At 42.2% G+C, this 24,923-nt stretch overlaps 1 protein-coding gene across 15 annotated transcripts in view; it reads left to right on the top strand.

Moving 5' to 3' along the window:
• Positions 1 to 24,923, top strand: part of DTNA (dystrobrevin alpha) — a 340,802-nt gene that overhangs the window by 184,014 nt on the left and 131,865 nt on the right. For all 15 annotated transcript variants that reach the window (XM_075353296.1, XM_075353295.1, XM_075353298.1 and 12 more), the window contains exons 2-3: positions 3,304 to 3,371; positions 16,792 to 16,872. In XM_075353296.1, coding sequence (XP_075209411.1) covers positions 3,305 to 3,371; positions 16,792 to 16,872 — 148 coding nt within the window. In that variant the 5' untranslated portion in view covers position 3,304. The remainder of the gene's footprint in view (positions 1 to 3,303; positions 3,372 to 16,791; positions 16,873 to 24,923) is intronic.

Below are 24,923 nucleotides of genomic sequence, written 5' to 3'. Positions count from 1 at the left end.
TCTCTGTTTTTGATCCCCGACTTTTCAGACTAAAATTTCTTAGAACCCTCAGAGTATTTCTTGGAGTAATAAACCTGGCTGCAATCATGTAGCTAAGCTCTTGTTCATGCTGCCCATAGTTTGGGGCAGAATCGAGTGACAGGTTCCCTTTAAAGTGAATCCTTTTTTCCGATCACCTTGTTTGGCTTTCTAAATCGTAGATTAAAAGGATTGTGTAATTTGTACACGTGTCGTCTACTTAGGTGGTCCATTTTCTCCAAATCCTGTATCGACACAGGATTTGGAGAAAAGGCAGATTTACTGCAATGAGGAAAGTTTAATTAAGTTTGGCAGCCTCTAAAAAAACATATTTTTTCTTTTTCTTTTTTTTTACTGTGGGCTCAGACTTATCTTGTGCACTAGCTGTACGCACTCTGAGTAATATTAATAAGTACAAACTTGCCAAGTGCTAGGATTAGCTGTAAGCCACTGCAGCAAATCAGAATGCATGAAACATGATTCCTTTTAAGAATTTTTTCCATATTTGAAAACTTCTAATCACAGTACCTCGAGCATACCAAACTCTGAGTACTTACTATGGGGAGACCATTATAAAGCTGTCATGCGAAATCACGATGCATGTTGAGTTCAGAATGACCGAAACAGTCCTGCGATCAGGTATATGGACCTTTTTGTTTGTGATGTATTTAAAGAAGCGTTTCCATTAAGTTTTTTTAAATGTATGTGTGTGTATATGCATGTGTGTGTGTGTGTGTGTGTGTGTGTATATATATATGTGCGTATATATGTGTGTAATATATATAAATATATAAATATATATATATATATATATATATATATATATATATAAATATATATATATATATATATATATATATATATATAAATATATTTATATGAAATATATATAATATATATGTATAATATGTATGTGTATGTATATATATATATTATATATATATATATATAATATATAAAATAAGCATGTAATGTAGTGTGTGTGTTGCTATACTTACCTACCGCTCAGAAGAGAAGAACGGCGCTGGACACCGGAGAGAGTAGCGGTAGGGGAATTTATTAACGCACGCTACATTACATGTATATACACACATTTAAAGAAGAACAAAAATAAACCACTTAATGGGAATGCTTCTTTATTGTATGGTGTTATCATTACATTTATTACTGTTTGTTTTATTAGGGCTTTTAAGATGAACCCAACCTTGTCGGACATCTTCTTCTCTCAGACATTTAGACACTTCTGTATAGAAATGAAAGTTTTATTTTTTTTTTGAACTGCCACAAGAATGTTTTATAGGAAGTTTTCACATAATTTCTAGATATGACAGTTGTCCAGAATATTAAACATTGAAGATCAAAGACAAAAATAATACTTTAATACCTTGTGGAGGTTTTCCTACCCACACCACATTTTTCGTCTACACTGGATAGCTCATAAATCAGTGGAGGTCAGAATGCCGAAACACGAAACTATTGCTAAGCGAGAGAGCCTGTAACTGCTGTAGAGTGGTGCACAGTGGACAGGTAATAAATGGTATCTCTCAGAATAGACCTTTAATGAGGTCAACTAAGTACTGCAATGGAGACAAAGTTTCCTACTTTAAAAATGTTTGCGTTTTCTTTCTCCTGGCGAAAGACACAGATCAGATATCGAACAACCGTATGAAAAGGATACATAGAAAGTGAAGATAATGTATGATAGTACATATCTGTATACAAAGTGGGCTACAATTTTGTCTTTATTACGCTGATAACAATGGAGCAAATGGGAATCCAAAACATGTTGGCTTTACTTTTTCTGCATCTCCAACAGATTTGAATGTAGAGAACAATGCATATGAATAGTTTCCTCTCCATACCGGAATGTGGTGCCCGCCATGCCTGGAAAAATGTGGGCCAGTCAATCTTCTCGATCAGAAAATGTACATGGAACAGCACATGTGTATGCTTTTACAAATAAAGTTTCTGTAAATATTCTAGTGCATTTGAAGTTTTTGCATGCAGTTTTTAATGGCGTTGTGTTGTTGATCACAACATAATCCTCATTGGGACAAACTGAATTTTTACAAACTGTTGGTGTCCTGCTGGAAATCAAGCTAATGTGTATTTTGTAGAGAGTTTAGTATTAGGTACATGTTACTGATAGGTTATATTACGGCACTGTTGATTTTCGGTCAAATCCGATGCTCTCCACTATTTGATATTTTAGTTTCATAGTTTTTTATGGTTGAAAGTAGACTTAAGTCCATCTAGTTCATTCCATAGCCTAACATCTAGATCCATGAATGGTATTAAGATAAAAACCTGTTATGGCACAGAAAGATTGTTGTCTTAGGAGTGTCAAGTTTATCAAAGCCACCTCATAATAAAAAAATAATAAAATAAATAAATCTAAAACTTCAGGTTCAAGAGAAGTTATGACTAATGACAGTTCTGTGTCCAAAATGCGTCAGTATTAGCCCTGATTCAATATTTTAATGTACCTTAAATCTTTTAAGCTTTATTAGTAAACTGGTGAAGTTTTATACCCTTCTGGGGACTGGGTACCTTCCTTTGTCTGCATCTCAAGCCAAGCAGTGGCTTTTTCTTTCCATGCCAATCTACGGGAGCTGGTGAACATTTTACTTTGGAGAGGTTAACCCTTCTCATGCTCATAGGGCTCTGATCTTTGCTGCTGTTTGTAGGGTCTTTGCATTAAGTGTTTTAGTTATCTATATCCTACTCTTAAGTCGCTACAAGTATCTGACCAGCAAGACAGTCACCCCTTAGGATGATAGTGAAAGATTCTTTTAGCTGAACCACAAAGATTTCTTGTTGACCACCATCTTTTTTCCATGGCAGTTCTGCATTTCCTCCGGTATAAGAGCCCGCTCAGCAGACTCAGACCTCAGCTTCTTGGATTCCTCCGCGTACAACATTTTCGAGCTGCATGTGTTCTGTATCAATGATGTTTCATGCACTTTGTTTGTCGTATATTTCTCAATGTGTTGTTGTAATGACCTTCTCAGACTGTAATGCTAATGAATAATAGGCCATTCTTAGATAATTGCTCAATTTACTCTGAGTGCCTGTATTTAGCAACAGACACAAGGAATATGTTGGTGTTTTGACATGCTGAATTATCAAATCTTTTCAATAGCCTAATAAATTTAGAAATCTTTATAGTTTAGACCTTTTGTTATGTAAATGTATTGAAGCTTGCTCTAAAAATAAATGAATCTTTTTAATGTCTTGCAATAAATATCTCATCTCGTGCTTCATCTTAATTTTGTTTCTTTACAGAATGATTGAAGACTGTGGGAAAAGGGGGAATAACATGGCCGACAGAAGGCAGTTGTTTGCAGAAATGCGTAAGTAGCAACCTTTACATTTTTGTAGTCATGTTTTACTAGATTCACTGATTTAAAGGACTATTCCAGCCTAAATGATGTATTCAAATAGTTGGAAGTCCTAATGGTGATCCTTAGAACAGGGGATCCTGGTTCTTTTCTCCCCCATATTACCTTAGCTACATGACTGAAGTAAGAAATACAGTAGATCTGAGAATAAGTTGTGTTCTTTTGCACCATTTGAAGTCTATGGATTAGTGGAGACAGAAGAGCACTGAAACGACTCTCAATAAGATGAAATGTTGTATACTCTACTGATACGAGTGGAACCCCCCGCCCGCTTTGATGCCTTTGGGTTTTTATATAATATGGACCGGTGCACTAGCTATGTCATCTAATGCGGCATGAAGACAAGTCATTTAGATTCCTCCCAAAACAGTATGGACTCTATAGAGGCAGTCTGTCTGCTCTGAAATCTGTATTACCGTAAGCACAGGTCCTAGTAGGAGACATTGTGCTAGGAGCCATGCCTTTTGAAGAAAGTATTTTTAAGGTTTCTATACAAAGGAGGAGCTTGGAGCGACGTGCCCATAGCTGCTGTTTCCAAGCACCTTTCCTCCGAGTTTTACTAGCTACAGTGCCTTGAAAAAGTATTCATACCCCATCAACTCTGCAACATTTTTTTAACGTTGCACCCATAAACTTAATTATACCTTATCGGAATTTTATGTGATATACGCGCAGCACATGTTTGTGAAATGTAAAGGAAATGTTACATGGTTTTCTAAGTATTTAAAAAATATTGTGACATGCATTTGTATTCATCCCTCCTGTGTCAATACAGGAGGACCACCTTTAGCTGCAATTACTGCTGCAAGTCTTTTGGAGTATGTCTTCCCCAGCTTTATATATTTAGAGGCTGACATTTTTTTGCCCATTCTTGTTTTCAAAATAGCTCTAACTCAGTGAGATTGGATGGAAAGTGTCTGTCAACAGCAAATTTCAAGTTTTGTCAAAGATTCTCATTGAGTTTTCAGTCTGGACTGTGACTGGGACATTCAAACACATGAATATGCTTTGATCTAAACCAGTCCATTATAGCTCTGGCAGTATGTTTAGGGTTGTTGTCCTGTTGGAAGGTGAACATTCGCTCCAATCTCAAGTCTTTTGAAAAATTTTCTTCCAGGATTGCCCTGTATTTAGCTTTATCCATCTTCCCATCAACTATGATCAGCTTCCCTGTCCCTGCTAAAGAAAAGCCTCCCGACAGCATGATGCTGCCACCACCATGTTTGATGGAGGGCATGGTGTTTTCAGTGTCTCATGCAGTGTTATTTTTCCTTCACACAGCCTAAAAAATACTACTTTGGTCTCATCGGACCAGAGCGCTTTCTTCCTCATGCTAGCAGTGTCCACTCCATGCTTGTGGAAGAAGGTACTCTGGTCAGCTTTGCAGATTTATATTTTGAAAATATTTAGAAAACCGTGTATAATTTCCTCTACACTTCACAAATAATTGCTACTTAGTGATGGTATATCACATAAAATCCCAATAAAATATATTTACATTTGCGGGTGTAACGTGACAAAAAATGTTGAAAAGTTCACTGGGTATGAATACTTTTTCAATGCACTATATTTCACTACTATTATTCAATGCAACAGCTCAGGGCTAGCCTGTGAAAGTGGGGGAGGAGGGGTGCTTTAGATGAGTTGAACATCTTGCAGAGTATCTTGATCACCTAATTTTCATATGAATTTACCCCAGCATCAAGGCTTTTGTTTCTTGTAGATCCTTTAGAGATCTGTTAAACAGTTCAATGCAGATGTCTTATAAATCATACTGGACCCATTCAATTTAAAGAAATTTTAGGTTTCTGGGGTTTGCACATATTTATATGTTTATTTTTACTCAAAATAAAGGCAGATGAAATAGGTTGTCCAGGAATTAAGAATTGAGTCTCTGGATAGAATAGGTCACCAATACGAGATCAGTGAGGGTCCAACACTCTAAATATCTAAAATCTATTTTGGCTGCAGTTGTATATAGTAGATAAATGGGTCATTACACATCGGCCCCTTATATTGCACTTTGTCCAGTGCACTTTGTCTCCCATTGAAGTGAAATGGAGTTTAACAACAGTATTTGGCATCTGCCACTAAGAAATATACCTGGGCTGCTCTATTCTGCCTCCAGAGTGGATTTTAGGGGATCGGTGGAGCGCTGGGTGTTGGATCCCCACTAATGATGAGCGAATTTCGAAATACTCTGACTCTCGATACTCGTAACGAGTACTGTCTAATACTTGCGTATTTGTTCCGAATAGTGTGTGCAATGCAAGTTAATTAATCCCCACCAGTCTCATATAGGTCATAAATTGTGAAGTCCTAGAAAAACGTCTTTAACCAATGCTGCCCAAAACATTAGAGACTTGATAAAAACTACGGTAGTAGCATTTTTTAATCAGGAACATTTCATTGGAATGATTGTTATTAAGTAGATATTTTTTGTCATTGTGGCACCTATGAACATAAAAATGAGTAATAGAAGAATGAAAATAGCATATATTGTGTGTGTGTGTGTGTGTGTGTGTGTGTGTGTGTGTGTGTGTGTGTGTGCGTGTGTGTCTATCATAGCTGGACCATAGTCCCTGCTTTTCACTTCATGCGTTATTAAAAATGTTTTGTGATCTTTTTTTTTTTTTTAGACATTATTTTTTCTTCTAATTTTTGCTGTTCTATAGAGAAACTATTGGAAAAAAGGCATCCTATAATATCATAAGTAAAGCATAGTGTGCTTTTAAAAAAAAAAATATTAAAGCAGCTAAAAATGCAAGTGCATTTATTATTTGCCTATTAAGATACAGACAAAACATAGCAAATAAGTGTGTGAGCAAAAAGATTAACAGATCCTCAAATTGCAGAATAAGGTTTCCATGCTAATTTTACTGTAAATTGCAGGAGATTTACTAAGCCTCGAAACATGATAGAATTCTGGATTACTTTGTGCAAAAACTGTCTACTATGACCTTATACTATGTGTTAATGACACTTTCCAAACTTTTGATAAAGAGGCATGACTCATTATGAAAGGGGTGGAGCTTTGCTGAAATAGGGCATAACCTTTATACTTGACGCTGTCTGCCAAAATTTTGAGGCACATTTCTGTTGTAAAGTAAACTGATAAATGGGGTATGTGTTAGATCAGACCTGGGCAAGGGGCGGCCCGCGGGCCACATCCGGCCCGCCCGTCTTCAGCCGGTGCAGTGGAGCCAAGCTAATGCGTGCCAGGTAGGGAGCGATCCTGCAGCTCCGCACAGTCAGTGGAACGCAGGAATCTCTCCTCTGTTCCCTGCCGGCAATTTCTCTGTGACGCACGCGCGCGCTCTGATGTTGTCAGTACTGCGTGGCGTGTGTCATTTCAAAAGTTCCCGCCGGGCAGGAGAAGAAGCGGCACAGCGGGGGCCTTCACTGAGAGAAGCAGTGTAGTGATGTAGTATATTACAGGTGTGTTATATGGGTGTGTAGTGATGTATATTACAGGTGTATATAGGGGTGTAGTGATGTAGTATATTACAGGTGTAGTATATGGGAGTGTAATGATGTAGTATATGGGGGTGTAGTATATTACAGGTGTAGTTTATGGGGGTGTAGTGATGTAGTATATTACAGATGTATATAGGGGTGTATATTACAATATAGTGATGTATTATATAGTGATGTATTATATTATAGTGATGTATATTACAAGTGTATATAGGGGTGTAGTGATGTAGTATATTACAGGTGTATATAGGGGTGTAGTGATGTAGTATATTACAGGTGTAGTATATGGGGGTGTAGTATATTACAGGTGTAGTTTATGGGGGTGTAGTGATGTAGTATATTACAGGTGTAGTATATGGGGAGGGTTGGTATATTACAGGTGTAATATACTACATAGGGGGTGTAGTGATGTAGTATAATACAGGTGTAGTATGTGGAGGGGGTTTAGTGATGTAGTATATTGGGTAGAACTGAGTTAATTATATTAGTCCGGCCCTCTAAAACCATCCCAATTTCTCATGCGGAATATATGAAAAGCAGAAACTGCTGTGTGAATACTGACATGAAAAATCCAATAGCTATATGTAAGAATGAAAATATGAAAATGGAATCTGCAACAGAGCCCCAACACTACGCCAAAGTATTTCTCTACGTTGGGGTCCCTAGCTTGTGTGTGTCCTCTCATGCAGTTAAAAAACTTACCGTGTTGGGAATACTTTGAGAAATACTTTGGCGTAGTGTTGGGGCTCTGTTGCATTGATCAATTCAAGAGCTAAATTTCTCTTTATTCCTATGTTCATGGCAGTAATGCAGATTCCATTTTCATATTTTCATTCTTACACATAGCTATTGGATTTTTCATGTCAGTATTCACACAGCAGTTTCTGCTTTTCATATATTCCCCTTACATAGTCACTGGTGTGCATACCTTCTCTCCATATAGTGCATCTTTTTCCAGCGGCGCTCCGGTTGGTCTCCGGCGACTTTTCACCTGCGGCAGCTCCAGAATTTCATGGAGCGTGCTGGAGGCCACAACTCAATACAAGTCCATGTGAGACTCATTTTGGCCTTGTTCTGTCTCTAATAGATTTGCATTGAGCCCTTGTGAAGTGACCTCAGACTTCCGGCCAGTCAGAAGTTACAGCCACAAGATGGCACTGCGGGACCGGAGTGGTGCCGAAGAAGGGTGAAAACGCTGGAGGATGAGTATGAGAATGGGAGCAGGGGCCTTACATTTAAAGCACCACTCCAGTGCTGAAAAAAGCAACCCACAAACCACTGATGCTTTCAATTATTTGATCTTTGGAAATGTCATGAAAACAAAACCCCGTTCGCAGAGATGACTAACCTATGTAAAATGGAAGACCTGACTGCGGAATTAAATGGCTCAACGGAAAAATGTGTCCGAGTCTGGAGCCCTTGGATTCTGTTCTTGGACTCTCCCCTCCTTCAGGTCTTTATTTGAGACTGTGACGTAAACAATTGCACCCCCTCGCTTGGTGGGGGAGAAAGGATAAAAAAAATCCTAGGCCGGACCTCTTGTATGCTCCCCTTAGCGAACATGGGAATTAATGTCGAGCAAACTCTTTATGGAACCCTCCGCTCCCATTCTTTTCCCCCTCTTTTCCTCCCGTATCCTCTCTTTCATTCCTCTCTGGATAGCTGCCTCTTTCTGTAGGCTTTTTGCTCTATTTCTACTTCTGGTTTCTTTTAGACTACCTGATATAACAAAGTCACAGAGACTTATTTGTTGATTTACCTTGTTCCTGCAGAGACCTACTGCCTTTCGCAGGGAACCATTCGCTATATGTGGTCTAACTACCTTTGTATTTCTTTTTTTAGTTTTTCCAGATATACAGTACAGACCAAAAGTTTGGACACACCTCATTCAAAGAGTTTTCTTTATTTTCATGACTTTGAAAATTGTAGACTCACATTGAAGGAATCAAAACTATGAATTAACACATGTGGAATGAAATGCTTAGCAAAAAAAGTGTGAAACAACTGAAAATATGTCTTATATTCTAGGTTATTCAAAGTAGCCACCTTTTGCTTTGATTACTGCTTTGCACACTCTTGGCATTCTCTTGATGAGCTTCAAGATTCAAGGTTTTCACCGGAAATGGTTTTCACTTCACAGGTGTGCCCTGTGAGGTTTAATAAGTGGGATTTCTTGCCTTATAAATGGGGTGGGACCATCAGTTGTGTTGTACAGAAGTCTGGTGGATACACAGCTGATAGTCCTACTGAATAGACTGTTAGCTGCTTTTTTCTTGCCATAATACAAATTTTAAGTAAAGAAAAACGAGTGGCCATCATTACTTTAAGAAATCAAGGTCAGTCAGTCTTAAAAATTGGGAAACCTTTGAAAGTTTCTCCAAGTGCAGTGGCAAAAACCATCAAACACTACAAAGAAACTGGCTCACATGAATACTGCCCCAGGAAAGGAAGACCAAGAGTCACCTCTGCTGCGGAGGATAAGTTTATTCGTGTTACCAACCTCAGAAATCGCAGGTTAACAGCAGCTCAGATTAGACACCAGATCAATGCCACACAGAGTTCTAGCAGCAGACACATCTATAGAACAACTGTTAAGAGGAGACTTTGTGCAGCAGGCTTTCATGGTAAAATAACTGCTAGGAAACCACTGCTAAGGACAGGCAACAAGCAGAAGAGACTTGTTTGGGCTAAAGAACACAAGGAATGGACATTAGACCAGTGGAAATCTGTGCTTTGGTCTGATGAGTCCAAATTTGAGATCTTTGGATCCAACCACCGTGTATTTGTGCGACGCAAAAAAGGTGAACGGATGGACTCTACATGCCTGCTTCCCACCGTGAAGCATGGAGGAGGAGGTGTGATGGTGTGGGGGTGCTTTGCTGGTGACACTGTTGGGGATTTATTCAAAATTGAAGGCATACAGAACCAGCATGGCTACCACAGCATCTTGCAGCGGCATGCTATTCCATCCGTTTAGTTGGACCATCATTTATTTTTCAACAGGACAATGACCCCAAACACACCTCCAGGCTGTGTAAGGGCTATTTGACTAAGATGGAGAGTGATGGGGTGCTACGCCAGATCACCTGGCCTCCACAGTCACCAGACCTAAACCCAATCAAGATGGTTTGGGGTGAGCTGGACCGCAGAGTGAAGGCAAAAGGGCCAACAAGTGCTAAGCATCTCTGGGAACTCCTTCAAGACTGTTGAAGACCATTTCCGGTGACTACCTCTTGAAGCTCATCAGGAGAATGCCAAGAGTGTGCAAAGCAGTAATCAAAGCAAAAAGTGGCTACTTTGAAGAACCTAGAATATAAGACATGTTTTCAGTTTTTTCACACTTTTTTTGTTAAAGGGAATCTGTCATCAGAATTTTTGCTATTAAACTAAAAGAATCCCCTTCTGCAGCTCCTGGGCTGCATTCTATAAAGGTTCATCTTGCTACTGGCCCCCCTTTCAGACCTAAATAACAATTTTATAAAATATTACCTTTTGCTATGGTAATGAGGTTTGTTGGCCCTGGGGGCGGGCTGTATTTTGTCCGTTATCCCTCCTCCTGTCGCTGTTCGCTGTCCCCCAGTGTTCATTTACATAGATGAGGCCGCCGCCCCCATATTACTAGGTGCTCCTGAAGTCTCGCGCATGCGCAGTGGCACTATCGCAGGACTGAGCACTGTTTTCATATCGCGAGCACCGGTGATGTTATTGCGCAGGCGCGAGATTAGCCAAAATGTCTTACTCCATCAGTGCAATATGAATGTTGATTATCTACTGAAACATCCCTTAAAAATAAGCCCTGGGCCATTTTTCAGAACAAGAAATAATATAAGACCCTGTCTTATTTTGGGAAAACATGGTATTTCACCCGCTGTAATTGTCAAGACAGCAGGATAGAGGTATGCTTGTAACATCTCTAAAGTACTGTCCGATCGTATTTAGGCAGAAGTTGTACAGAATCTGTTTGGGCTTTGTGCTCTGTATATACTGAGATTTAAAGAGAAACCGTCACATGAAAACATGCTAAAAACATGTAGATAAAAGATTAAATGAAAGATAATTCGCTTGTGTGGTTTAATAATCATTCATACAAAGTTACCTGTTCATTAAGATGTGCAACTTGTGATTCCAAATCTTTATCACTTTTTACTGAAGAACTAGGTGCTGCATTTTTCGCAGATGATGGGTGAGATGATGTGGTCCCTGGTTTTGCAATAGGACTTGATTTTGCAGCACCTGAAGTTAACCTTAACATAATTGTTACCTGTTTGTATATGTTTATGTATATGAGCCTCCTGAATTGTAAAGCGCTGCGGAATATGTTGGCGCTATAGAAATAAAGATTATTATTATTATTATTATTATTATTATTAATAAGAAAAGAAACAAAAAACTGTATAAACAATGCAGTAACAGCACATATAGCTCAGAGATAGATAATATGCATAGTTCAGTCAAGGAGACACGCTTTCAACAATTTGTGGAAATTTGCTCCTTCATTGTATCTCTAAAAAAAGAGAGGTAGACTGGGCAGCGCGATGGCTCAGTAGTTAACAATGTTTATTTGCAGCCCTGGGGTCCTGGGTTCAAATCCCAGCAAGGACAACTATAAGGAGTTTGTATGTTCTCCCCGTGTTTGCGTGGGTTTCCTCCGGATTTTCAGGTATCCTTCCACAGTCCAAACACATACTAATAGGGCATCTAGATTGTGAGTCCCAATGGGGACAGTGATAATCATGATTGTACAATCATGGCCAAAAGTTTTGAGAATGACACCAAAATTATATTTTCACATGATCTGTTGCCCTCTGGTTTTTAATTGTTTGTCTGATGTTTACATCACATACAGAAATATAATTGCAATCATATTATGAGTACCAAAAGGTTATATTGACAGTTAGAATCAGTTAATGCAGCAAGTCAATATTTGCAGTGTTGACCCTTCTTCTTCAGGACCTCTGCAATTCTCTCTGGCATGCTCTCAATCAACTTCTGGACCAAATCCTGACTGATTGCTGTCCATTTTTGCATAAGTAATGCTTGCATTTTGCCAGAATTTGTTGTTTTTTGTTTGTCCACCCGTCTCTTGATGATTGCCCACAAGTTCTCAATGGGATTAAGATCTGGGGAGTTTCCAGGCCATGGACCCAAAATCTCTATGTTTTGTTCCATGAGCCATTTAGTGATCACCTTTGCTTTATGGCAAGGTGCTCCATCATGCTGGAAAAGGCATTGTTGGGCGCCAAACTGCTCTTGGACGGTTGGGAGAAGTTGTTCTTGGAGGACATTCTGGTACCATTCTTTATTCATGGCTGTGTTTTTAGGCAAGACTGTGAGTGAGCCGATTCCCTTGGCTGAGAAGCAACCCCACACATGAATCGTTTCAGGATTCTTAACAGCTGGCATGAGACAAGACTGTTGGTAGCGCTCACCTCTTCTTCTCCTAATAAGCTGTTTTCCAGATGTCCCAAACAATCGAAAAGGGGATTCATCTGAGAAAATGACTTTACCCCAGTCCTCAGTAGTCCACTCCCTTTTGCAGAATATCAGTCGGTCCTTAATGTTTCTTCTGGAGAGAAGTGGCTTCTTTGCTGCCCTCCTTGAAACCAGGCCTTGCTCAAGCAGTCTCCGCCTCACAGTGCGTGCAGAAGCACTCACACCAGCCTGCTGCCATTGCTGAGCTATCTCAGCACTGCTAGTAGTCCAATCCCGCAGCTGAAACAGATTTAAGATACGGTCCTGGCGTTTCCTGGTCCTTTTTGGGCGCCCTGGAGCCTTTTTGGCAACAATGGAAGCTCTCTCCTTGAAGTTCTTGATGATGCCATAGATTATTGACTGAGGTGCAATCTTTGTAGCTGCGATACTCTTCCCTGTTAGGCCATTTTTGTGCAGAGCAATGATGGCTGCACGTGTTTCTTTAGAGATAACCATGGTTAACTGAAGAGAAACAATGATACCAAGCACCAGCCTCCTTTTAAAGTGTCCAGTGGTGTCATTCTTTCTTAATCATAACTGATTGATCGCCAGCCCTGTCCTCATCAACACTCACACCTGTGTTAATGGAACAATCACTAAAACAATGTTAGCTGCTCCTTTTAAGGCAGGAATGCAATGATGTTGAAATCTGTTTTGGGGGTTAAAGTTCATTTTCTTAGCCAATATTGACTTTGCAAGTAATTGCTGTTAAGCTGATCACTCTTTATGACATTCTGAAGTATATGCAAATTGCCATTAGAAAAAAGCAGTAGACTTTGTAAAAATTAATATTTGTAGCATTCTCAAAACTTTTGGCCATGACTGTAAAGCGTTGCGGAATATGATGGCACCATATAAGCAAATATTAATAGTACTATCCAACCTTGGAATTTCTAACTTTACATTGTTGCTCTGTGCATGGTTATTTATATAGCTCAGAATATGCAGCTTCCCACAGATTGTAGCCACACTTAAGGGTCGTTTTGTACACTTATGTTTTCTTTGACTCTAGAGACAACATACACCTCAGTAGATAATCAACATTCATATTCTACTGATGGAGTAAGACATTTTGTGGGAAATATGGGGGATGTTTTTTGTATCATAATGGTGCTCCACCCCCACAGCAGGCAGGCTGCTCGGATCCGGACCCGCTGTGTGGCTCGAGGGATCTTCCGGACCCGGGGGTCACGCGGACACACCGAATGAAAAGGGGGACGTAGTTGTATGGTCTTGGCCGTATTCAGTTTGTGATGCCACCCACGGTGTGTGGTGAAGTGGGACACCACCGCTGCTGTTGTGGGATACCCGGGGGAGATGTAATGGCAGCCTGATGTTAACCCCTCCATGGGTATGGATGGTTGCCCCGGGGCCCAGTGTCTCTCTGCAGGGTATGGCAATGGCAGGGGCCTGCGCGCCCAGATGTACCAGGGGATGTTTGGTTACTCACAAGTAAATTAATCACACGAGTCTTTTGGTAAACCAAAGTGCTGGTGGCAGGCCGCGCCAGCTGGTTGTACTCCGGTCCCCCACCCGGGCTGGTGATCGCCGTCTCTTCCTCTGCACTAGTTGTGGTTGTGTGTTTAGACACAGCTGCCGAACTACAAGGCTCAGCATCCTTCAGCCAAGACTGTATGCAGGAGTTTTTTGCCCAAAAACGTAAAATGTAAAAAAAAAAAAAAATGACGTGGGCTTTGCCATATTTTTGTATGCTAGCCAGGTACAGCAGGCAGCTACGGGCTGCCGGAACCCCCAGCTGCCTAAAATTATAGGGAAGCCCCTTTTTTAATTATTTCATGAATTTCATGAAATAATTTAAGAAAAAAAAATGACGTGGGCTTCGCACAAATTTTGTGTCCAGCCAGGTACAACTAGACAGCTGGGGATTGGAATCCGCAGCGCAGAGTGCCCAAGCTTTCTGGGCACCCCTGCTGAGAATTGCAGTCTGCAGCCTCCCTAAAAAATGGCGCTTTTATAGAAGCGCCATATTCTGGTGCTGTATCCAACTCTTCCAGCTGCCCTGGTGACGGGTGGCTCGCTGGGTAATAAGGGGTTAGGGCCAGCTGTATATTATCAACTGGCCCTAAGCCCGAAATTCATGGTGTCATGCCAATATTAGACATGGCCACCATGAATTTCTTGTAAAGATAAAAAAAACCCACAACAGACAGAAAAATATTTTTATTAGAAATAAAACACAACACAATTAGTGACTCCATCTTTATTGAAATAAAGAACCCCCCTCCGCAGTAATCCTGAGTCAAGGGTCCCGCGCCGTCCAATTCGGATCCAGTATCATCTGATTGGTTTGCTGGAAGGCAAAGCGATCAGATGATGTGAATCACATCACACATCAGCTGATTGTATAAACGCTGGTTATACAATCAGCTGATGCATCGGTGCAAAAAAAAAAAAAAACTACTCGCCTGTCTGCAAAATTTCGGGACACGACTGATCGCTCCAGGAGCCGCCGGTAATCAGCTGCTGCAGTCACCTGACAGCACCACCTGATCGCTTAAACCAGCTGGGTGGTAAAAAGCCGGCCCCACCGCTGGACTTAGACTGTCAGCTGATGCTGAGCGTGACTGCACCAGCTGATTACCGGCAGGTCCTGAAGCCGATCAGACGTGTCCCGGGAGGCTGCAGACCGGTAAGTGTGAGAGTTTTTTTTTCTAGTGTTCCCGCTTAGCAGCTGGGAGCGGACGTGGCGCCGGTGGTAGCAGGGGGGGGGGTGCACTGGGGACCGGGGGAGGGGGTGAGCACTGGGGGACGGGGGGGGCGAGTACTGGAGGACCCGATCGCCGGCGGCAGGAGCAGTACAGTGATTACAGGGCAGGTGGGAGGGAGCGGAGGTCGGTGGGAGGGTTGAATCGGATGACGAGGAGCAACGGAGGTCGGGGGGGGGGAAAGACAGCAGAGGGGAGCTAAAACCTTACCGGATGGCGGCAGATCGGGGTGACCGGCCGTGACCTCGATCTTCAGCGTCCATATACCTCTTGAAGAAGGCAGGCACCCACTGCCCCTCCACATCTGATTGGAGGGATAGCGTCACATGGATGCTAGCTCCAATCAGATCGGAGGGGGGGGAGACACAGAGGTCACCCTGCTCCAGCCAATGGCTGATGATATAGCAAATTTACAAATTAGCCATGTGGACAGAGCCAGAGGTGCTTATCCTCAGCACTCTTCAGATTTTCCGGTACGCCGTACCGGCGCGTACCACCGCAAAAAAAGCACTGGTATTAATCAGGAAATCCATCAGGAATAGATATTAGTTCAGTGGAACTGTCAGTGCATCAGAAACATCTAAAGCTGGCCACACACAAGAACATTTGTCTAAATCTGAAATTTCTGCAGGTTGAGTTGATGAGTTTGTGTGTGGGGTCTGTAGTTTTGTTCCCACCAGATATAAGCCAACTTCAGAGGGATCTAATACCAGTTTATTCTCCTCTCCCCATTGGTCTGTAGTTTATAGTGGAATAGATACAAACCGCTATGGAGGACTCCCTTTTGTGTCTATTTGTATATTTTTGAGTCTTGCACCTTGTTCACACGATTGGTGTTCCAGACGTACATTCTTTAATTAGTATGCATTTTCTGTCTGAGAACCCTGCCCCACCCATAGCCATGTGTATATTTCACATATATAGCTTGGTCCTTTGCTTCCCATACAGAGCAAGTTTTTTAACTGCAGGTGAGGTTACACATAGGTTAGGGACCCCAAATATAGAGATTACCTTGGTGTTTGGTTTTGGGGCTCCTTTGCATTGATCAATACAATGGCTAAACATCTCTCATTCCTATTATTCATAGCAATTTTGCATATACCATTTTCATGTTTTTCTCTTTTTTCAGATAATCCATTGTATTTTTCAGTCTAGTATTCCCATAGCAGTTCTGCTTTTCATTATTCCCATATACATTGTGACTAGTGTGTAACTCTTTATCCTATTGTCTAATTCTATAGTGGGGCTGGTGCAGGATGCTCCGTGATCCCTGCTGGTCTGTGTTTAGTGTTTGGAAGATGCAGACCTTATGACTGTTGATGAGAGGGCATTAAAATGCTCAAGTGCCTGGTACTCGAATTGAGCAGGTTGGACGCTTGGAGGAGCTTAATCTGAGTAACAACTACAATGGTAGTCAAAGGAAACTCGAGCATTTTTTCGGAAGTCCCTCGCAGGACGGCCCGGGACAAGATCTCTCTCCTGTTAGGTGCTGCTGGTTGGGACTTGAGCATATTAAGCACCCACATACTACTCGCTTAAGTACCGAGCGTCTTGAACACCTCAATACTGAGCACGGTCATCACTAGTTATGACATGTTGAAAGCTTAATATGTGAATGACCCTAGGTCATATTGAAGCCCATGTCCATCATTGTACCTTAGGTTTTAACCATCTAATGTGATTTATTTTCATCCTAGGGGCTCAGGATCTGGATCGTATTCGCTTGTCTACGTATAGAACGGCATGTAAAATTCGATTTGTACAGAAGAAATGCAATTGTAAGTAAACAGATCTATTAAATATTGCAGAAGTCATGATAAATGTTGTGTTACTATGTAATAATACAACCATAAGAAAGTAACCACTGGCCCCGCTACCGACATCTTCAGAAATAAATAGCTGCTGATGATTATATAACCATGAAGGTGCTCGGCACATCACAAAATAGCCCATAGTCATCACGTCAGGAGGAAATAAATGTGCGACACTTGCCACTTGAATAATGGTTCCTTCTTTATAAGCAATCCACAAATGCAGGATATTAAACCATGATCTCTCCCTGCGGTCATTTTGCTTTGGCGACTTTTTGCATTGAAATCGCTTAACTGTGTCTGGTCAATTACATGGAAAAATAGCCAGGCACTGAAAGGGTTAAAACAGAAGCAATCTAAACGCAGATGATGGCGCTTTATCGTTTCTCAATATAATTCACTGTTCCCATGAAACCTGATCCACTCCTAGCTGTGTATGCGCCATTTAATATTACATCCTGGTGTAATCCGTGTTTGCGCTCTTAATTCTCAGCGCCTCTGTATATTTGATATTCGCTCTGCAGTTACATGAAATATGCATTCTCTGCTTGCCGTGCTCGGCACATAGCGCCATTATTCAATTAGCATGAAACTTACACCTCAGGATATTTATTAAAGGGAACTAATCCTCATCAAAATATGCGAAGTGCATTCACACCATCGTTCCTGCAGTCCTGGGATGAAAAGGATTTTTAATTTACAGATTTAGGTAAGCAAACACAATGTGACTACAAAGTGTATAGCAGCGAGGACCGCGGCGCCTCCACTGCCAGCTCCGAAAAGAACACCCTCAAAATCCACTCCAAATTACTCAGCATGGTGCATTTTGTGAGTCCCGCACAGCACTTGGGGATGTAGAAATAAAAGGTCATTCCACTATGCAATTTATTAAAAAATCCTCTTCATTTACAAGAAGTGCAGACATTTTTAATGTTGTTTACTGCTCGTTGCCTAGGTTACCAGCCACTGCTGCAATGTTAAAAATGCACAGTTTTTACACGTTCTTTCCAATAGCTTGTAATCCCTGCTCTGAGGCTGGCCAGACTACTGGAGTGCTCTGCTGGCTCCTAATCCTTGCCATCTTCAGTACCACTGCACCCCTCCATTATTGCTATGGCAAGGCTGCCTCTGCTTACAGCATCAGAGAGCAGAGTTCAGGCCGGCTGAGCTGTCAATCAAGCAGGAGCAGAAACTCCACTCCCTTTAAAAGGCTGAAACTGCACGAAAGAAAACCTGTCGGGTCCTGTATGCACCTAGGACCAACAGCAGTTCTAGGTGCATATTGCTAATCCCTGACTAGCAGTCCCAGTTTATAGTAGCACACATAAAGGGATCTTTAGAAAAAGTATTTCTAAAGATCCTTTGATATGCTAATGAGGCCAGCAACTAGTTGCAAGGGAAATGCTTGCTTTGGCTCGTAGGCCCCCTTAGCATGTAAGCACCCCCTTAAGGCATGCTAACATGCTAATGAATGCGCAGTGTCAGAGGCATGGTCGCTCACTTCTCTGCTGTCACCGTGGCCAACACAGGTTTTCGTCTCAGTGCGGATGATCAGAAGTCCCCAAACTTTCGGTCATGCACACTATAAAACCGGGTGTATGCATCCCAGCTTCAAACTGGTGTAGTGCGCATGACCGAAAATCTGTGGACTTCTGATCATGCACACTGACCCTTAGCGCAGCGTACTGAGGTGGTGCAACGGACACAGGTATGCGTGTCACTGCCGGTGATGACACTGGGCAGTGGGCATTGAATAGCATGTTAGCACTCCTCTGTGGGTGTCATAACATGCTAAGAGGGTGGAATGAGCGCAGGAACTAACACCCTTGTGACTAGTCCCTATGCTCATTAGCATATCATAAATGATCTTTAGAAATACTTTTTCTAAAGATCTCTTTATCTTTGCTACTAGACGCTGGGACGGTTAGGCAGGGATTAGCAATATGCACCCAGTACTGCTCTTGGCTCTGGGTGCATATTGCACCTGACAGGTTACCTTTAAGTATCTGTAGATTCAAGTAACTTTTCAGAAAAAGCTCCCTTTTTGTGTACATGAGGAATAACACCGTTTTCTGGGGATTATATAGGATCTTATATTGTTTCACCAGATTTCCCCTCTTCACTTTCTATTGCTTGCTAATAGGCAGAGAAGAGCTGCTATGATGTCTCCCCTACACAATATACGGAGGCATGAGCGTTTTCTGCTATCCTGGCTCTTTGTCATAGCACAGGAGCAAGGGCTGCCACATCATGGTTGACATACAGCAGTACTGACCAGTGTAGCTGGGATTCCAACTCTGTGGAGAGGAAATATTTTCCCGAATGCAGCAGCACTGTGTCTCTGCCTCTCTCTTTTTTATTTCTCTCTCTGTTCCCCTCCAAACATATAGACTTCAATGGTATTATTCTGTATGAGTGAGCTCAGGAGGCAGGGAGAAGTGCCTCATAAGTGGAGAAAGAAGCATGTAACCATGATAAGCTATATTGCCAAGTTTCTTATTTGCTTGTATTATTGATTTATGTAAAGTTTGTTGAAGTGACAGTAACCATGGCTATGGGTACCTATGCATACTTTGAATGTATTGTAGTATGTATTGTGTGACATAAAACATTTCTGTATTGGTTTTAAGTAAAAAAAAATATACATTTATATCTGCAGAGCTTACATATACTTCAATACATTGCAAGCAGCTTTTATTCTGTTCAGTGTTGATACTGACAGCCGGATCACTGCCAGGTTATTTCCAGTCACGCTCGCCACTTTCTTGTTTGTCTTCGCTAAATACAACATAAAATGACTGGCAAATCTGTGGGTGTTTTTTTTCTAAGTTGGTGGCAGTAGAATCGGATCTTTCTTGGCTGCTGCAGACCCAAAATAAAAACCTAATTAGCACTGCATACAGTAAATCTGGAATTTATCTAATTAACGAAAGTTCATAATACATCTGTGGAAAAAAAGCAAATAAAGCTCACACATGCAATTCAGATTTCCCTTCTTTAATTGTACAGAAATACTGTTATATTGCATACACAAATAAGGACTCAGTGATGATGTGGCCAAGGGCTCGGTGCACTTTTCAATATGGCTCAGCGCCTGCTTGCCCAGGGTGAGCGCTGCTGGAATTGAATCCCGGTCTCATCCATCTACACTGACACTGCACAAGCTGGGCAGGCTGACGCACTGTGTCCGTCATTCTCCTCTCCTATTTGTGATAAGTGCTCACTTCTACACACAGGATCACCCTGCGACTGCTCTCTACTGTGTGATCCTGTATGCAGCGAGGGGGCACTGCAGACAGTGGCTGGGGATGAGAGCATGTCCACACCGACACTGTACGTGTGCCTGTTCAGCTCCTGTGGTCAGCGTGGGGGAGTAGGTCGCAGATTCAGTTTAGGCAACGCTCACATCTATTTGACGCTGATAGATAAATAGAAGGGTGCAAATCCAATTTTTAACCATTTGGCTATAATCGAAGCGGCGAGTTATACAAATGATGCTTCTCTGTGCACTTGGTGCACCGGATATCTTCTTGTGTTGTCAGTTGTCAGCCATAGTGTCTTGATTTGTAGAAGGGATATCCCGGACTGCAGTAAATATTGCTCTTTTGATGTGCATCACTCAGACCTGGAATTGTTTTAATAGCAAATCCTTGGCCATTGCATAACATTAATCTGCCTTGTACACAACATTATTCTAAGACCATGTTTATGTTGTATTTATTTGTCAGTAGCAAAAAAAAACAATATAAGGAACTTTCCTTGATTCCTTTCCAGTAATCGCCAAGAAATAGACATTATTTTATTTTATGGGAGAGACACCTACTGGTCAGATTGTGAACTGCAGCAGTCACAGTTCGTGGGTAGAAATGTCATTTACTGAGTGCTTATGTATGTGTTATACGGGAATGGTTACATTTTACATCTGATTGATGTGGACCCTGCAGGAGATATTAACATTTTCATACCCATCGTTGCATGTCTTAATTTACAGGCTTAATCCAGACAAATTGAGGCATGCTTGACGTATCACTGATGCTTCCATTGGTATCATTACATCACGGCGTCCTTCATTAATCTCCGGGCTGTTCTGCTTTTGAGGTGCGGGAGGATTTACATTCATTGGTGATTATTATGCCATGTCGGCTAGATACAGCAATCCTTGGTGACATTGTTTAGTCGTACTTTGTCCCTAAATTTAGTGTATATGCTAGGAAAGCTTCTGACATACCAGCTAAGTTTTCCGTAGGGTTTTATTGCCTGACAGAGGACAAAAAATGCATTTTGTTCCGGATAGCCAGTATACCCCCCAAAAAAATCTGGAATAATATAGTAGACTGTGCTTTTTATAATGCTGGATACAGTAAAAACCGTATTCTTTAAACAGAAGAGGCTTTTTTTTTAACATGGAAGTCTATAAATGATGAATACGTCCGTCAGAGCCTCCTTTTAACGTACACGTCAGGAGCTGTTACAGGCGTATACGTTAAACAGGCCTCAAAACATGGGGAGCCATAGCCTCACAACATGGGGAGCCATAGCCTCACAACATGGGAAGCCATAGCCTCACAACATGGGGAGCCATAGCCTCACATCATGGGGAGCCATAGCCTCACATCATGGAGAGTCATAGCCTCACATCATGGAGAGTCATAGCCTCACATCATGGGGAGCCATAGCCTCACATCATGGGGAGCCATAGCCTCACATCATGGGGAGCCATAGCCTCACATCATGGGGAACCATAGCCTCACATCATGGGGAGCCATAGCCTCACATCATGGGGAGCCATAGCCTCACATCATGGGGAGCCATAGCCTCACATCATGGGGAGCCATAGCCTCACATCATGGGGAGCCATAGCCTCACATCATGGGGAGCCATAGCCTCACATCATGGGGAGTCATAGCCTCACATCATGGGGAACCATAGCCTCATATCATGGGGAGCCATAGCCTCACATCATGGGGAGCCATAGCCTCACATCATGGGGAGCCATAGCCTCACATCATAGGGAGCCATAGCCTCACATCATGGGGAGCCATAGCCTCACATCATGGGGAGCCATAGCCTCACATCATGGGGAGCCATAGCCTCACATCATGGGAAGCCATAGCCTCACATCATGGGGAGCCATAGCCTCACATCATGGGGAGCCATAGCCTCACATCATGGGGAGCCATAGCCTCACATCATGGGGAGCCATAGCCTCACATCATGGGGAGCCATAGCCTCACATCATGGGGAGCCATAGCCTCACATCATGGGGAGCCATAGCCTCACATCATGGGGAGCCATAGCCCTCACATCATGGGGAGCCATAGCCTCACATCATGGGGAGCCATAGCCTCACATCATGGGGAGCCATAGCCTCACATCATGGGGAGCCATAGCCTCACATCATGGGGAGCCATAGCCTCACATCATGGCGAGCCATAGCCTCCCAACATGGGTAACCATAGCCTCCCAACATGGGTAACCATAGCCTCCCAACATGGGTAACCATAGCCTCCCAACATGGGTAACCATAGCCTCCCAACATGGGTAACCATAGCCTCCCAACATGGGTAACCATAGCCTCCCAACATGGCGAGCCATAGCCTCCTAACATGGGGAGCCATAGCCTCCTAACATGGGGAGCCATAGCCTCCCAATATGGGGAGCCATAGCCTCACAACATGGGGAGCCATAGCCTCACATCATAGCGAGCCATAGCCTCCTAACATGGGGAGCCATAGCCTCCTAACATGGGGAGCCATAGCCTCACATCATAGCGAGCCATAGCCTCCTAACATGGGGAGCCATAGCCTCCTAACATGGGGAGCCATAGCCTCCTAACATGGGGAGCCATAGCCTCCCAATATGGGGAGCCATAGCCTCACAACATGGGGAGCCATAGCCTCACAACATGGGGAGCCATAGCCTCACATCATAGCGAGCCATAGCCTCCTAACATGGGGAGCCATAGCCTCCTAACATGGGGAGCCATAGCCTCCTAACATGGGGAGCCATAGCCTCCTAACATGGGGAGCCATAGCCTCCTAACATGGGGAGCCATAGCCTCCCAATATGGGGAGCCATAGCCTCACAAAATGGGGAGGCCATAGCCTCACAAAATGGGGAGGCCATAGCCTCACAAAATGGGGAGGCCATAGCCTCACAAAATGGGGAGGCCATAGCCTCACAAAATGGGGAGGCCATAGCCTCACAAAATGGGGAGGCCATAGCCTCACAACATGGGGAGGCCATAGCCTCACAACATGGGGAGGCCATAGCCTCACAACATGGGGAGGCCATAGCCTCACAACATGGGGAGGCCATAGCCTCACAACATGGGGAGGCCATAGCCTCACATTTGAAGTCTGATACTTGTTATACATGTGCACCTTGCAGGGTCCAGAGTTGTCAATCAAGGAGGGTGGGGGGCAGAGATGCAAGTAGGTAGGAAGGTGCACAGAATTACTTGTCCCCTGCAAATGTGCACCGAGCACCTAATTAGAATATTCACATATAGAAAAACTGTAGGCAAACTCAGCCGCGGTTCACACCACTAAGGCTGCTGTTTTTATTAGGGCTATATCTCTTACACGTTGCTCTGTTCAGTTTAGACACTTGTTTTGTGCCGACAGACATTCTTTAAATGACAAAGTATTTTTGTAACGCGTACAAATTGCCTATGAGCAATTATGGCACATTATGGTAACAGTGATTAGATTGTGAAAATAATTTTTATGCAAGAGGAAATCTGACTTTCTTGTAAACCAGATAAAATACAGTTTTCTTTTATGAATTGTACAGTTCTTCATGATATTGTATAGGATATAAAAGGACACTGGTGACATTTGTCCATGTACCTGGCATACTTGTATGAATGGAGCTGAGCTGCAATACCTTACACATCCTGTGGGCAAATGTGGAGCTGTTTCTGGAAGAAAATAAAGACAGTATTTTCTTTAACTTTAGACGATTGCTTTAATATTTTGTTGCCATCAACAATATGTAATATCTCTTTATGTTAAACATTCGCCACAGCTCGAGATCAGATCTTGGTACCAAATTGAAGAATTTTTCCTATTACGTAAACACTTGGTAAGGTTAAGTTTCCATGATGAGCTTTTGACACTGCGTATGTTCACTGTGCAAATAAACAAAAAAATGCAGTGTCTTACAGTACCATGAAAGTGGATAGGATTTATAGAATTTTTTTTTTACTCAGTGTACTCTGACCTGCGGTGCGCGTTTCCAAGCCACATGTCTGTTTCTCGTGTTGGTTGAGTTTTATATGCGGCTTTTCCCCATAGACTTGCATTAGACGCGGAAAATCCACAGGTAAAAAATGCACATGTGTTTTAGTGCGTTTCCACTGTGGAGTCCACTAAAACCACATGTAATCCAGACATGACTGAGTATATTTTTATTTATTTATTTATTTATTTATTTATTTATTTATTTTACTCGATTTATACCGCAGAACTAATAGCGCTATATCAATCAAATTTTGTCAAAACCAAGAAACTGGAAGTGTCAAAAATGAAGCCGCTTCATTTAAAACAGGACACCCAAAAAAGATGCAATAAAAATGCAGGTACAAAAATGCAATAAAAATGCAGGTACGAAAATGCACACAAAAAACGCAATGAAACACACAAGTAACCTACAGTAATTTACCAAATAGGTGCAGAAATGCTCAAAAGCTCATCAAATCCTGAGTAAGGCTACTATCCCATGATGAGTAAGTGCAATAGTTTTGGTACTTAATACATTTGAACTTGGGGAGCAGCACAAAAACTTTTACTTACTTGTGTGTGCCTGTAAAAGTGGGGTGGTGATTGAAAAGTTGCAATGGACATGAGGAAGGTTGGGGCCTCACAAGTATGGCCTGTGATGCGAGAGCATCGGATGCAGTATGCTAATGACCCTCGGCTCAGGCTCTGCTGCAAGTGTTTGTGAGCCCAGTGTCATTATACTGTGATCCAATCCTGCGATCAGATCATAGCTGTGGAGGAGAGGGAGGGATTAAT

Source organism: Anomaloglossus baeobatrachus, chromosome 6, assembly GCF_048569485.1.
Source record: "Anomaloglossus baeobatrachus isolate aAnoBae1 chromosome 6, aAnoBae1.hap1, whole genome shotgun sequence".
NCBI classification, from domain to species: domain Eukaryota; kingdom Metazoa; phylum Chordata; class Amphibia; order Anura; family Aromobatidae; genus Anomaloglossus; species Anomaloglossus baeobatrachus.
The sequence above is the reverse complement of the archived record's forward strand: the minus strand, read 5'-3'. Positions and strand labels throughout refer to the sequence as shown.